At 42.4% G+C, this 12,879-nt stretch overlaps 2 protein-coding genes across 4 annotated transcripts in view; one reads left to right on the forward strand and one right to left on the reverse strand.

The window, feature by feature from the left end:
- LOC308311476 (oxysterol-binding protein-related protein 11-like) overlaps nucleotides 1-9,934 on the reverse strand; it is a 34,271-nt gene extending 24,337 nt beyond the window's left edge. Inside the window, exons 1-4 of one of the 2 annotated variants that reach the window (XM_080758162.1) lie at nucleotides 9,861-9,934; nucleotides 5,459-5,527; nucleotides 4,741-4,916; nucleotides 3,286-3,365 (exon numbers count right to left, since the gene is read on the reverse strand). In XM_080758162.1, coding sequence (XP_080614288.1) covers nucleotides 3,286-3,365; nucleotides 4,741-4,916; nucleotides 5,459-5,520 — 318 coding nt within the window. In that variant the 5' untranslated portion in view covers nucleotides 5,521-5,527; nucleotides 9,861-9,934. Of the gene's footprint in view, nucleotides 1-3,285; nucleotides 3,366-4,740; nucleotides 4,917-5,458; nucleotides 5,528-8,697; nucleotides 9,199-9,860 lie in introns of those variants that run through there. The other variant, XM_080758161.1, reaches the window with a different exon arrangement.
- Nucleotides 9,935-10,005: 71 nt separating this feature from the next.
- The window catches only part of LOC308311988 (glycerol-3-phosphate dehydrogenase [NAD(+)], cytoplasmic-like), a 79,666-nt gene continuing 76,792 nt past the window's right edge, over nucleotides 10,006-12,879 (forward strand). For both annotated transcript variants that reach the window (XR_013963714.1, XM_080758820.1), the window contains exons 1-4: nucleotides 10,006-10,147; nucleotides 10,679-10,856; nucleotides 11,560-11,700; nucleotides 12,279-12,417. Coding sequence is in view for 1 of the 2 variants with exons in the window: in XM_080758820.1 (XP_080614946.1) it covers nucleotides 10,107-10,147; nucleotides 10,679-10,856; nucleotides 11,560-11,700; nucleotides 12,279-12,417 (499 nt within the window). In the remaining variant the exon portion in view is untranslated. The remainder of the gene's footprint in view (nucleotides 10,148-10,678; nucleotides 10,857-11,559; nucleotides 11,701-12,278; nucleotides 12,418-12,879) is intronic.

The raw sequence follows: 12,879 nt of genomic DNA on the forward strand, positions 1-12,879 counted from the left end.
GTCTGGGCCAAATGTTAAATGAGTTGTCTGTTGGCTGTGTATCATTTATGTTGTACTGTAAATGTGGTGGTGTTAGGGCTTGTATTTCAAGTATTTGTATGGGCCTCGACCCGAGAAGTCTGTAGAGTATCTGCGCGCTGGCTGTGGTGGACCAGTCTTGGCCAAATTCTGCGAAAATGTCCGGACCAAATCTTTGTCTCAGTCCTGCCCTGGGGCTCATCACTGCATCCTATGACAGAGTGGGTTAGCCTTCCTTGACCCGACACTGACAGGAAAAATAAACACTGGTACCCATATATTTTTAAAGGCAATTGATGGGGCTTTACCCGTTGTGCTCAGTGCTCCATTGATGGGGCTTTACCCGTTGTGCTCAGTGCTCCATTGATGGGGCTTTACCCGTTGTGCTCAGTGCTCCAGGGACTAATGGTCCCCAAAGTCAGCACAGAGCTGTGGAAAACAGCCTTTTGTTTTATTGCCCCCAAACATTTGGAATGACCTGCAGCTTAAATGAAAGATCCGTTCTCATAACATACGATCAATTTAAATCTTTGATTGCAGATCTACTACCCACAACTGCCACAAGTGTCTGCAATTGCATTTAAACATGTATTGTATCACAAAGGAATCAAATAAATATTGTAATCTCATCATAACAAAATAGCTTGTGACAACAAGACAGTGGAAAAACGTCATCAAACAGTGGTCCGTGGCTCAAATGAATAAATAATGGGCCTTGATATGAAAAGGGTTGAAAACCACTGCTATAAGAGGCTGCAGGGCCAGTCTCACACTCTCTGGGTCCAAACAGACATTGGTGTCGAGTCCCGTCCACTCCCATTATAAGGGGAAAAAATGGTTGCCATTGAAGCAGCTCACTGGCATGAAAATGAAGCACCGGGTACAGCATTGGTGCCTATCACCCGGCAGTGATAGGCACTAGCCAATGGAACAGAAGCAGCCTGGGTCAACTCCATTGGACAGTGATAGGAACTAGCCAATGGAACAGAAGCAGCCTGGGTCCACTCCATTGGACAGTGAAAAATAGTCTATCTACAATCTCACAACACATCGCAGCACGTTGTGAGCTTGTAGACCGGCTATTTTTGGCTTATTCCCTACAGAATAAGCATAGCTGGGTTCATGTGGTTAATGCTATTCATATTTCATAATGAGTGATAAGTAGTAATTGTGTTTTGATATTTGTCAAGGTGTTTTCATATTGCTGGATAATATGGATAATGTTCATATTTCATATTGTACGTGCAATCGTGCATGTTTAGTTGTTTTCAGTGCTGTACATTCCTCCATCTGTCCTTCAGTTGCTTCTAAAAATCACACTAGTCAAAGAACCGCTGAAGTGCCCTTGAGCAAGGCACTGAACCCCCAACTGCTCCAGTGGAGCTGCTTAGTAGCCAACAGTATAAGACTGTGGTTGTACTGGTCAGTCTGGTCAGCTCTAAGAGTTAATAAAACAAATTTAAACGTTCCTCGTTTGTGTGGGCTTACTCTTTGTTACAAACGGAGCTATTTCTAACAATAGTAATAACTTTCCATTGGGAAAGGCAGAGGCTTTCATTAACATCAACATTTCAATGATCAAGTTGACACGAATTGCTGACTCAGGTCAGCAGCAGCCTCCGCTTCCTGTGTGGAAGGAAGCGTGTATAGCCCGTGATGCGAGGTTACTCCGTGGTGGGAAGTATGGTATGATACAAGAAAACTGTAACTTGTAACTTTCATTTTTGCAGAAGAGGCAAACTAATATTGTTTATGCCGTTTGCTTTGATGGAATAATTGATTGAACCATTATATGACCACATGTACCATTATATGATTTGATTTGAGTGTGTTCTAAATAGTGTTTGTGTTGATTATTGTGTAATTAATTTGCATGTGTAAACTTGAAACATTATTGTACTGTAAAAAGGTCTCTTTTCCCTTCATCTTTATCCTTAGTTTTTAGTATAATAGTATTGGACCTGGGGCCAAGTGCAGCACTGGGCAGTAGACAGACAGCAGACAAGACCTTATGTGCTATCCAGCACCAAGAGGATTCAGTAAGCAAGTAAGTATAATAGTATTAGTTTACAATAATTAGATTAATACACGATAACCAACACTAACACTTTATTTAGAACACACCCAAAGCAAATCATAGTAAAACATACGTGTTCAATCAATTATTCAATCAAAGCAAACGATATTAGTTTGCCTCTTCTAGCTGCCAAGCTGTCATTCTCTTGTACGCATCAAGTCCCACCACAGAGTAACCTCGTGTCTCGGAGGACAGTCAAGACGGGCAGTGTCGGTAGGCCAATCAGAGGCAGGCAGGGCGTTACCATGTCTAAAATAGATTCACGCGTTGCCAAACAACACCTTCTCCATTCTGTTATGGTGTGACACTTGTATAAAAAACCACCACAAGACAGCTACTGAATCAGAAGCCATCCATTTCACCATGTGACTATAATTATGGTTAGAGAGAGAAGATGTGACAGAAAGAGACAGAGAGGAAGTGATACAGCGAGAGAGAGAGAGAGTTTTGCATACGTGATCCTTGCATCCATGAACTAGAAATGCACTCTGTCGAGCTGCTAACTTGCGCCTTGCACACAAGTAGGCCATGTAAGGCCTACTTGTGCGTAAGCAGAATGCGCCATGAGGTGCGCTCACCACTGGCATCGCCGCTCTCTGATGTCTGTCTGGGTACGACTGCTGCTCTGAGTCCTAGAGCTCTCTGCTGTCTGTCTGGGTACGACTGCTGCTCTGAGTCCTAGAGCTCTCTTCTGTCTGTCTGGGTACGATTGCTGCTCTGAGTCCTAGAGCTCTCTGCTGTCTGTCTGGGTACGACTGCTGTTCAGAGTCCTAGAGCTCTCTGCTGTCTGTCTGGGTACGACTAGAGCTCTCGAGTCCTAGATCTCTCTGCTGTCTGGGTACGACTGCTGCTCTGAGTCCCTACAGAGTAGCTACTTTGAAGTACAGTGTCTGGTAATGTCTATTGCCTGGTACAACTGCTGGTCTAAATCCTCTCTACTTTGAGTGCTACTAACTAATGTCTAATACAACTGCCATTCAAAATCCTATAGACCCGTTATTGACCTTATACCAACCTCGAAGCGTACCTTAGTTACGTCACCAAGAATGGTGGCCCCTTATTGGCTGAGAGAGGACACCGACATACATACTGTACATACCCAGCCGATCGCAGCGTTTGCGTGCTCTGCTTGTGCAAGTAAATATGTACCGATATGAACATCTAGACTAGAATGGAGCATGTGGTCTTACCTTGCCCATGGCCTCTGTGTGGTGCTGTGTGCAGATCTGTAGTCTGCTCACCCAGTGCTGCCTCTCCTTGGCATCGGTAGCTAACGCGCGCGCGCACACAAACACACACACACGCACACACACACACACGCACACACACACACACACACACACACACACACACACACACACACACACACACACACACACACACACAAGCCCAACAAAATCTCATTAAAGTTCTGCCAAGCGGATCCTGCTCAGCATTGATTATGTGCACTATCTCCTTCCCTGGCTGGAGATAATGGAAAACATCAAGATCAATATGTCCTGATGGACGATGATGCCAGGGCGCTCGAGGTTAAGAAAAAGAGCTGACCAGCAACAATAACACCACCAGCTTCATTTACGGACCGTGTGTGTGTGTGTGTGTGTGTGTGTGTGTGTGTATGCAATGGCACTCTCCAAATGACCAGCAAAGTCACTGGAGAAACAACAGACCACCGTCATTTCTAAAACGGATCGACACAAACGGATCATCTCGATGTGCCAGACTTAAGCAAGTCAAGAAACTGCTGTCAATGGTCAAGGGTGCCCCAGTACTCACATGAGCTTGTGATATGCTATTTTCGGTGTGCGATAGAAAAGTATAGATCAGGTTTCATGTTTGATGCAATGTTAACCAGGAAAAAGTAACTAATAAGAATATACAAATTCCCCCTGTCTCTGCCAGTAGGCAAAGACAACTTAGGGTTGTGTATGCTATGTTGCCATTTGTCTATCTTAAGAAGATATTTTCAAGAACCCTGAAATGGAGATTTCTCATACTGATTTACTACTGGCAGTGGCAAAACGAAATCTGATCAGCCGAACACAAACAACATTGTCCAAACTGATGCAACTGTTAACAATATCTGCACAGCAGTCCTTCGCATCACGTTACAGACCGCAACGCCAGCAAGCCAAAACTATAAGTAACTTAAGAACGTGTGTAAATCAGCACTGCATAAGTTCAGTGTATTTGTTATTTTTGCCATACAAGACCTAAGGTAAGCAACTGAAACCATGGGTGAAGAAATTAGATAGAGATGCTCCGATCAAACGGTGATCGGCCGATATTTACTCCAAATGACTCGATCAGTAATTTACCCAATCTGTGATCGGCAATGAATTTACCCTATCTAGAGAAACCATATAATATCATTGTCACTTTGTGACAGGCCTAAACATTCTCCCCTTCCTCCCCACACAGACAGGAACAGTTTTGACGTGGGTTTTGACATATAATAATTATAATAATAATTGGAAATATTCTAATGTTCCCTTGCACAATCGGTATCGGCCGATCATAATAAAAATCAATCGGTGATCGGACCCAAAAACCCTGATCGGAGCATCCCTAAAATTAGACATGAGGAAGGGTTATTTTCAGGTGTGTGACTGTGTAGTGTGTGAATTTGAAGAACAGCAACCAACCCCTTAGCTTGTACTGCTCCCCGCTGATGGCGTTGACCGTGAAGGTATGAGAGTCCTCGTCACTGGGGGAGATGACGGCCCCTGCCAAGGGCAGCGTCCCGCGGGGCTTCTGGGGGCGCGACTGCTCGTTCACAAAGTACTCCAACAGACCCGCCTCATTGTTCAGGACAAAGAACCTGTGCAGGAGGTCCGAGAGTGGAAGGGGAGACTGAAAAACACATACTAGCAGCAAGAGCCTCGTCTCTGCTGAGACGAGTCACGACATTGCTTAATATGCACTATTGCAGAATATATTTTGACTGTATGTATAAACAGGATATATACTTAAGACAGGTCGTTGACATGCAAATTTCACTGCTTCACAACAATGCAATCCTTAACTTCTCAGGATGGATTCAAAAACCCTGATTAGTTCAGCTGGTGTAATGTTGGGAATAGGAACCTGCATATTTCCAGTCATCAGTGGTACTGGTGGCATTTAGCAGACGCTCTTAATCCAGATCAATTTGTAAGCAAGAACAATACATCAAATACAAAACAATATGAATCATGAATCAGACGTAAGCTAAGAACTTAACAGTGGAATATAATGAAACTATGTGTATACACTATAGAGTGCTATGTCATTGTCTAGTCTACATAAAATGCCATCTAAGTTACTGGTATACTAGCTGATATCTACAGTACCTAGTACACAGGTGTGGTTGTTGTTACTCACCTATACTGCCACCCTGTGACAAGGTTGGTGTATTTCATTAAGTAGCCGTCAATATTCTCCATGTGGTCACTAGAGTAAAGACAGAAAAAAAAAAATCAGCGACACCAGTGTGTGCAACTGAATTTATGTGATTGGTTTGCTCGTCTACATATGATGTAAAATTTCCCTTCATTGTCATTCAATGGCATTTAATGTTTGTGTTGCCACAAATCAGATTTGGCGGACATCTGAACTACCTAATTTCTCCTTTCATTGTCAATGGCAAATATTGAGACGTGTGGGAACAAAAGCTGTATATAGGAGGGGCTAGCGTCCCTCAAAAATGTGACTAAAGTAATTATCTTGCCAATCGGAGTAGAGCTTTTTTTCCTTTTCTACCAGATATGCAAGTGTAGCATTTCACCAAATTAATATACTTTCAAACGGACAACCCTAAACGGACAAACCTATGTACATGTGTACGAATGAGACAGAGGTACTATGTCACTCTACACAGTTGTAGTCCAGCGCTCACTGGAAATTATGTTGATGACATTTAGGTGGTCTTTACACGAGAACGGTGTTCATAGAAAACAAAATAAAATAAAGTATCGTTTGCTGGTGTCCCTTTAGACGAGAACGGTGTTTTCAGGAGGTGAAAACGCAGCAAAGTGAAAACACCTTGCAGAGTGGAAATCTTTGAGAACGCCGTTTTCTCCCTTCTCCATGTAAAACAGGCAAAACGGTGAATCAGCAAACTTATGACATCATGGCTTACAACGTATATGTTTATTACATTGATGCAGAGCCATATATGATATAATAGAGTTCCTACAACGAACAAGCCTGCCTCCTCGCCTACAAAGCGCCGCTCATCAGCGATGGTGAAGGTAAAACCATGATGTAAATAAAATGCCTTGTGGTAGGCAGCAGCAGCGTTTATGTAGCCTAATGTATTATAATATATATAACCATCGAGTGGCGTGCTCTGCCTGCATGTTCTGTGCTGCCTGTAAGCCTGTGTATTACTCAATGCGTTAGTAGAAAGCAGGCAGCGAGCAACGGCCACAACCCCATTGTGTTCTGGAAGCGTCATTCAAAACCCTGATAGGGTTGCGTGAAGGGGGAGCTACCTGGTTCTTCTTCTTGTACGTGGGTGACTGGTCTATTTGGCAGCCCAAATATTCTACATTCTCTAATTGTGTAGACTTCTTGTACAGTAATGCAGATGTTTAACAATTATTTAACTACTAACTATATAGCGTAAGATTTTGTTTCATTTTTTACACTCAAGAGTTAAAGATCAGTAAGGGTCCATTTGATTACCAACTCTCCATCATTTAGCTGGGGACCACCTGGAACCCCCTCAAGGACCACTGGTTGAAAACCACTGAATTATATGCTCATGGAGCCTTTCTCTACTGCTGGGTGAAGTTAACCTGGTGATGTAGAACACTGGCTCTCAATATTGGGTCTGGAAATTGCATCAAATGGGGCCCCTCCCCTAATAGAAAACCAACAGGTCCTACAGGTCCACGACAGGATTGATTGATTGATTGAACAGAATGCAGAATGGGTACAGACCAAGGAAGGTACAACGACGAGGATAAAACCAGAAAAAGCACTATTAAAGACTTGTTTACGTCAAGTCTGGTCGGTCCTCCATTTTCAATCCATCAAAAATCAATTAAGATTTAAGAACTAAATATATTTTTACATTACACCAGGCTCTTAATATACGGTAATAAGTAAACAAACATGTTAATGATTTCAACGTATGAGCCTGGCTGCACTGTTGAGATCGAAAATGAAAACAGTACCTTGTATTAAACAATTCTCTGCATAAGGCTGTGTGTGTATTGGTGGGGGGGGGGTTACTTCACAACAACACCTCCATTCATTCATTCAGTCTCACTTTCAGACAACCTAATATTTAGACTCTTCATAGATGTATTTATCGATTCTGACATGAAAATGTCAGAATCAGAAAAATACATCTACAGTGTACGAGTCTAAATCTTAGGCCATTTCAGACAGCAAACCTGATTGATTGAAGTATTTATTAACAGTTTGCGGAATTACAGTACATTTCAAGTACAACTCAAGATTCCTTTACAGTTTACAGGATCTCCTCACTGGTCAACAAAAACACCTTGAAGACGTTAACAGGAGCCCTAGTACAAGGTTTCTTTGACTATGCATGCACCTCTTGGTACCACAGCACCTCAAAGGTCCTTAAAACTAGGCTCCAGACTTCCCAAAACAAACTGGTCAGGCTCCTACTTGGCCTCACCCCCCGAACACACCTCACCCCTGCCCACTTTAACAGGCTGGAATGGCTTAGGGTCGACGACAGAGTACAGCATCTTGCAATGGGTCTGGTCCACAAGATTCGATACACCACCAAGATACCCATGTACCTGTCTAGATAATTCCTTAATGTTAACGAAGTCCACACGCACAACACCAGAGGGAGTGCAACGAACCATGTACAACCCAGATTCGGCACAAACAAGGGACTAAATTATTTTCGCTCCTATGCCACCAAAATGCGGAACACCCTACCAACAGTCATTGACATGTGAATCCCTTGACTCCTTCAAAACCGCTCTCAAAGGGCACCTACGGACGCCTGCAATTCGAAACTGGCCCCCGTAAAATCTGAATCCCCCCCACCGCCCACCCTTTTTCCCCTCACTGTATACGTTTCTTTTCCCTTTTTACCTCCTTTATGAATTCCTGTTCTGTTCTTTGACTACCGATATATAGAAGTGTCTATTTGTACGTCTCTAAATGTTTTGATGAATTGAACAAGGCGGACCCTCTTGTAAACAAGTGTAATGCTTAATTGGGTCATCCACTCACAGTTAACAGTCTTTGTATTGAGTTTGTACTTGAAATGTACTGTAATTCTGCAAACTGTTAATAAATATTTCAATCAATCAATCAATACAAATAATCTGTGGAAGACACCATAAAGCATTAAACTTGTTTACAATAGGGTCCACCATGTTCAATTCATCAGAACATTTAGAGACGTAAAATATACACTTCTATATAGCCAAAAAACGGGGCCATGCAGTTTCGAATTGCAGCCGTGCAGGTGCCCTTTGAGAGCAGTTTTGAAGGAGTCAATGGATTCACATCATATCTTCACGACTGTTGGTAGGGCGTTCCACAATTTGGTGGCATAGGAGCGACATGAATTTAGTCCCCTTGTTGATTGTACCGAACATCATAATCAACCACATCCAACCTACCTGTACTGCCAGGCTTTCCTCCCCGGGGTCGGGGTCCTGCTCTGGGGGGGGACCAGGACAGCATCCGACTCGTCGGCATTATTAATGCGCAAAGAAGACGCCGACAAGGTGGTGGTGATGGCTTCCCCTTGCATAGTCATCATGGCATTGATTCGGTTTAAAAAAAAAGGCAGCAGGCAGCGCTGCTATAATATAGCAGCAGCAGGCTAAGTGTTGTTGGTTAGCCGGCCGGGGTGGCAATAACAACAACCACAACCCTCGTCCACCACCAAGCAACCCTCTCTCTCTGTCTGGCTTTAAATAAGCTTTATGGTCAACCTGTGCTAAGTGCTAAGTCTTGACAAGAAGGAATAACATCCCCCTATACCCCTCCCTACCGGACCGGTGTAGGTACAAGATATTAAGATAAAGATATTGAAATAAGTGGCTGTGGAGGTCCTGTTAGCATGTGAGGCTGCTAACCATCATGCTAATAGACAGTCTCTTCTATTTATTTATTTCACTGACTGACTGCTGCAGCTTTGCTTTCCCTTGCGCGAGGACAAAGTCACGTGACCGGCGCTGGGTGGAAAACGCTTCCGCGTTGCCGAAAAATAATAATAATGGGCGTGGCCTGGTGACCGTGCGACGGTGTCGGGCGAGTTGGAAAATAGCCGATATACAAGCCCACAACCCGTCGCGGAAGCGATGGGTTGTGGCTTGTATATCGGCTATTTTCACTTCCGCGTTGTCATGTGAATAACACAAGTGGGCGTGGTCTACAGAGAGTGCACTTGAGCGAGGCCAAGTTGTTGTCGGGTGAAAGTTGAACTTGTCGGGATTCCGATTTCCGAAAGAAAGTGTGGAAAAAACTAAATTCACTGGAAAACAGTGTTATTATTATTATTCCCCGCCTGGGACACCTGCTGCATCATTTCATTAATGACCCAATCCAACGAACTGAATTACATATAAACTATGATGACCCTATTGTAAACAAGTGTAAGGAAAGCTGGTGTAATGTAAAACAAGTGTAATGCTTTAATGGTGTCGTCCCACAGTTTTTGTATGTAGTTGTGCTTGTCATGTACTGTAATTATGAAAAACTACTAATAAATAGGCCTACTTCAATCAATCAATCAATCAATCAATCAATGAACACCAATAGAAATAAATGATTTTACCTTTTTGTTCCAGTCCCAGACCAGTTGTGTGGGAGAAAAATCCTATACTTCCTAGGATTGTTCTGTGGAGAGGAGAGGAGAGGAGGAGGAGGAGGCGTGGAGAGAACAAGAACCCGAGGGAGGGAGGACGAGGGTGTATTTGTTTCATGATTCATGAAGGGCGTACGAGGAAGTTATTAAAAACATTAGTCAACCCAAATTCATAGTTTCAACTGTTTGGGAGTTGTATAGGCAAACAACGAAAATATGCCCGGAAAGAAAGTGTGTATCGTCGGATCTGGGAACTGGTAAACTTGCGTTTTGATTTGTACGGTATAGATATAGAGAACATGATTTAATTCATCAAGTATTTATTTATTTATGCAATAGCCTACCATCGTTATGTGTCCTGTCATGCATGCCACTGTCTGCAGAGTCGCTGTATAACCATTAAATCCTGTCAATCCGGTTTAATTTGACACATTTTCTCTGCTCCACGTCCTTTTAAGTGTTAAATAAATACAAATACAGTGTTTTTTCTTAAACCAATAAGGCCGCCATCAGCCATTCATTTTTTAACAAATTCATGTCAGTCACATTTCTTCCACTCTCCTGTAAACGCAGTGAAAAGTATGGCCACTTTAATTCACCATCAAATATATAGCCTATGCATCCTTATCGACTGTTGCCAAAGGGCCACGTTGTAGTGCCAAAATCAAATTCAAGTTGATTGGCCACATATACATTTTCATTATGGAATTGGCATTGATGGTTGAAATTGTACCATACATGTAGGCTAGTATATCCTAACTGCATACCTTCATTTCCTTGCCTTGTAGGGGTTCAGCTATTGCCAAGATCATTGGACACAATGTCAAAGGAAACAACAGGTTCGACCCCATAGTTAACATGTGGGTTTACGAAGAAATGATCGAGGGACAGAAACTCACAGAAATCATAAATACAAAGCATGAAAATGTCAAATACCTGCCAGGTCATCAGCTGCCCAAAAATGTGGTAAGTGTCACATTTCTTGGGGCTTTTACTGAAGACCAAGGCAGATGATTATATATATTGTTGCTTGTGCATTTGACTTTTACTGCAGTCTTGGAACTGGGCTTGATTGTATTAATTGTAAGAAATTACACTTTGATAAGATGGATGAACTTTGACCTACATTCTTACAAATCATCTGATCTGTGAACTACACTCTTATTACAGTAACATACATTTCATCATAATTTTTCGACCACGGTCGAGATCATGGATTTCACAATGCCACGCCAGAATTCTCGGTCCTTCATTGCCATCCCCAGTTCCTGCTTACTTATACATTTAAACATACATGCAAACATTCTTGAACTCCAATAGTTAATATTAAGATATATTTCCTTTGGTATTTCTTTAACCCATTTAGACCTGTGAACTGATTCTACATCATGTCAGTTCTCAGAAAAACCCTATGTTTCTATATCAGTGGTTCTCAAACTATTTCATGTCTAGGACCCCCCAGAAGCAAAGATTTGAGTTAAACATTTGTGCCACCTTTTCATAATTTTTCAAAAATAGCACATCTGCAAGCTTGTAGCTTGTAGATCTGCTATTTTTCAATAGCTGAAGTATAACAGAATGCTTAAAAACACCAAAAGGGGTATATTGCTCTAATAACGGTCATTGCTAATGTGGAAAACAACTTCTTCTTTGTCTGATGTCTGAATAGGTTGCAGTTCCAGAAATCACAGAGGCCGTGAAGGGAGCCAAGATCCTGGTCTTTGTCATCCCGCACCAGTTCATTGGGAAACTCTGTGAACAGATGAAGCCTCACATTGCAGAGGGAACCATTGGGATATCACTCATCAAAGTAAAACCCTATAATAATACCAGTGGTTCTTAACTCTGGTCCCATCCTGGGGACGAATACCAAACGAGTCGCCCATTTATGCTTAAACGGTTAAACCCAACCTTATTCCTAACCTTAACCTCAGTAAAACTATGCCTAAACCTAACCCTATTCCTAAACTTAACACCAGTAAAACTATGCCTAACCCTAAACGTATTTCTAACCTTATTCTCAGTCAAATACAATAAAGAATACAAGAACCGCTGCACCGAGCGGTCGGCGTGAGGACGGTGGAAAAAAAGCGAGGGCGAGATGGATTATGGGCGACGGTACCTGTTACCCTGGGGACCAGAGAGATTAGTGATGCGGTCTTGTGATTAGCCAACGTGATGTGGTCTTGTGAATCAAAGGTGTTTAAAGTTTTGGGGGGCGTCTGGTTAAAAGGATAAGGTTATACATGGCTCAGGCCAGGGATCCCTGTCTCTGAACCAGAATACTTTTCCAGGCCTGTAATTTCCTAATGGACAGATTAGTCCACGAAAAATATTTGGACTAAATATCACTATTGTGTCCAGTAATTGAACCATGGTTTACTGTAGGGCGTGGATGAAGGACCAGAGGGTTTGAAGCTCATCTCAGACATCATCAGAGAACAGCTGGGCATTGACGTCAGTGTCCTGATGGGGGCCAACATTGCTAACGAGGTGGCAGACGAGAAGTTCTGCGAAACCACCATCGGTCAGATTTCCTTTTTACAAATGTATTGGATATATATTTATTCGTGTCAGTATCTTATTTTGTCAATTAATTACACATGCATTATTTTGTATCTATACATAACTGATGATTGATAAAAGTATAGTATAGTTTTAGGAAACTTTTCAATCTATCAGAATGTACATAATTGTGTACTGTAGGCTATTTTAAGTCATAGTTATTTGAGACCAATTATTGATATGCTCATATCAGAACAAAGGGATTTAAGCGTCGGTGGCTCAGGGGTAGAGTGGCCGGATGGTAACCGTGGCTCCTTCAAAATCGCTCTCAAAGGGCACCTACAGACGGCTGCAATTCGAAAGAGTCCCCCCCACCCCTTTTTCCCCTCACTGTAAATTTATGATGAATTCCTGTTCTGTTCTTTGGCTATATAGAAGTGTCTATTTGTACGTCTCTAAATGTTTTGATGAATTGAACAAGGTG

The sequence above is a fragment of the Protomyctophum bolini genome, assembly GCF_963924005.1.
Source record: "Protomyctophum bolini genome assembly, chromosome: 24".
NCBI lineage: Eukaryota > Metazoa > Chordata > Actinopteri > Myctophiformes > Myctophidae > Protomyctophum > Protomyctophum bolini.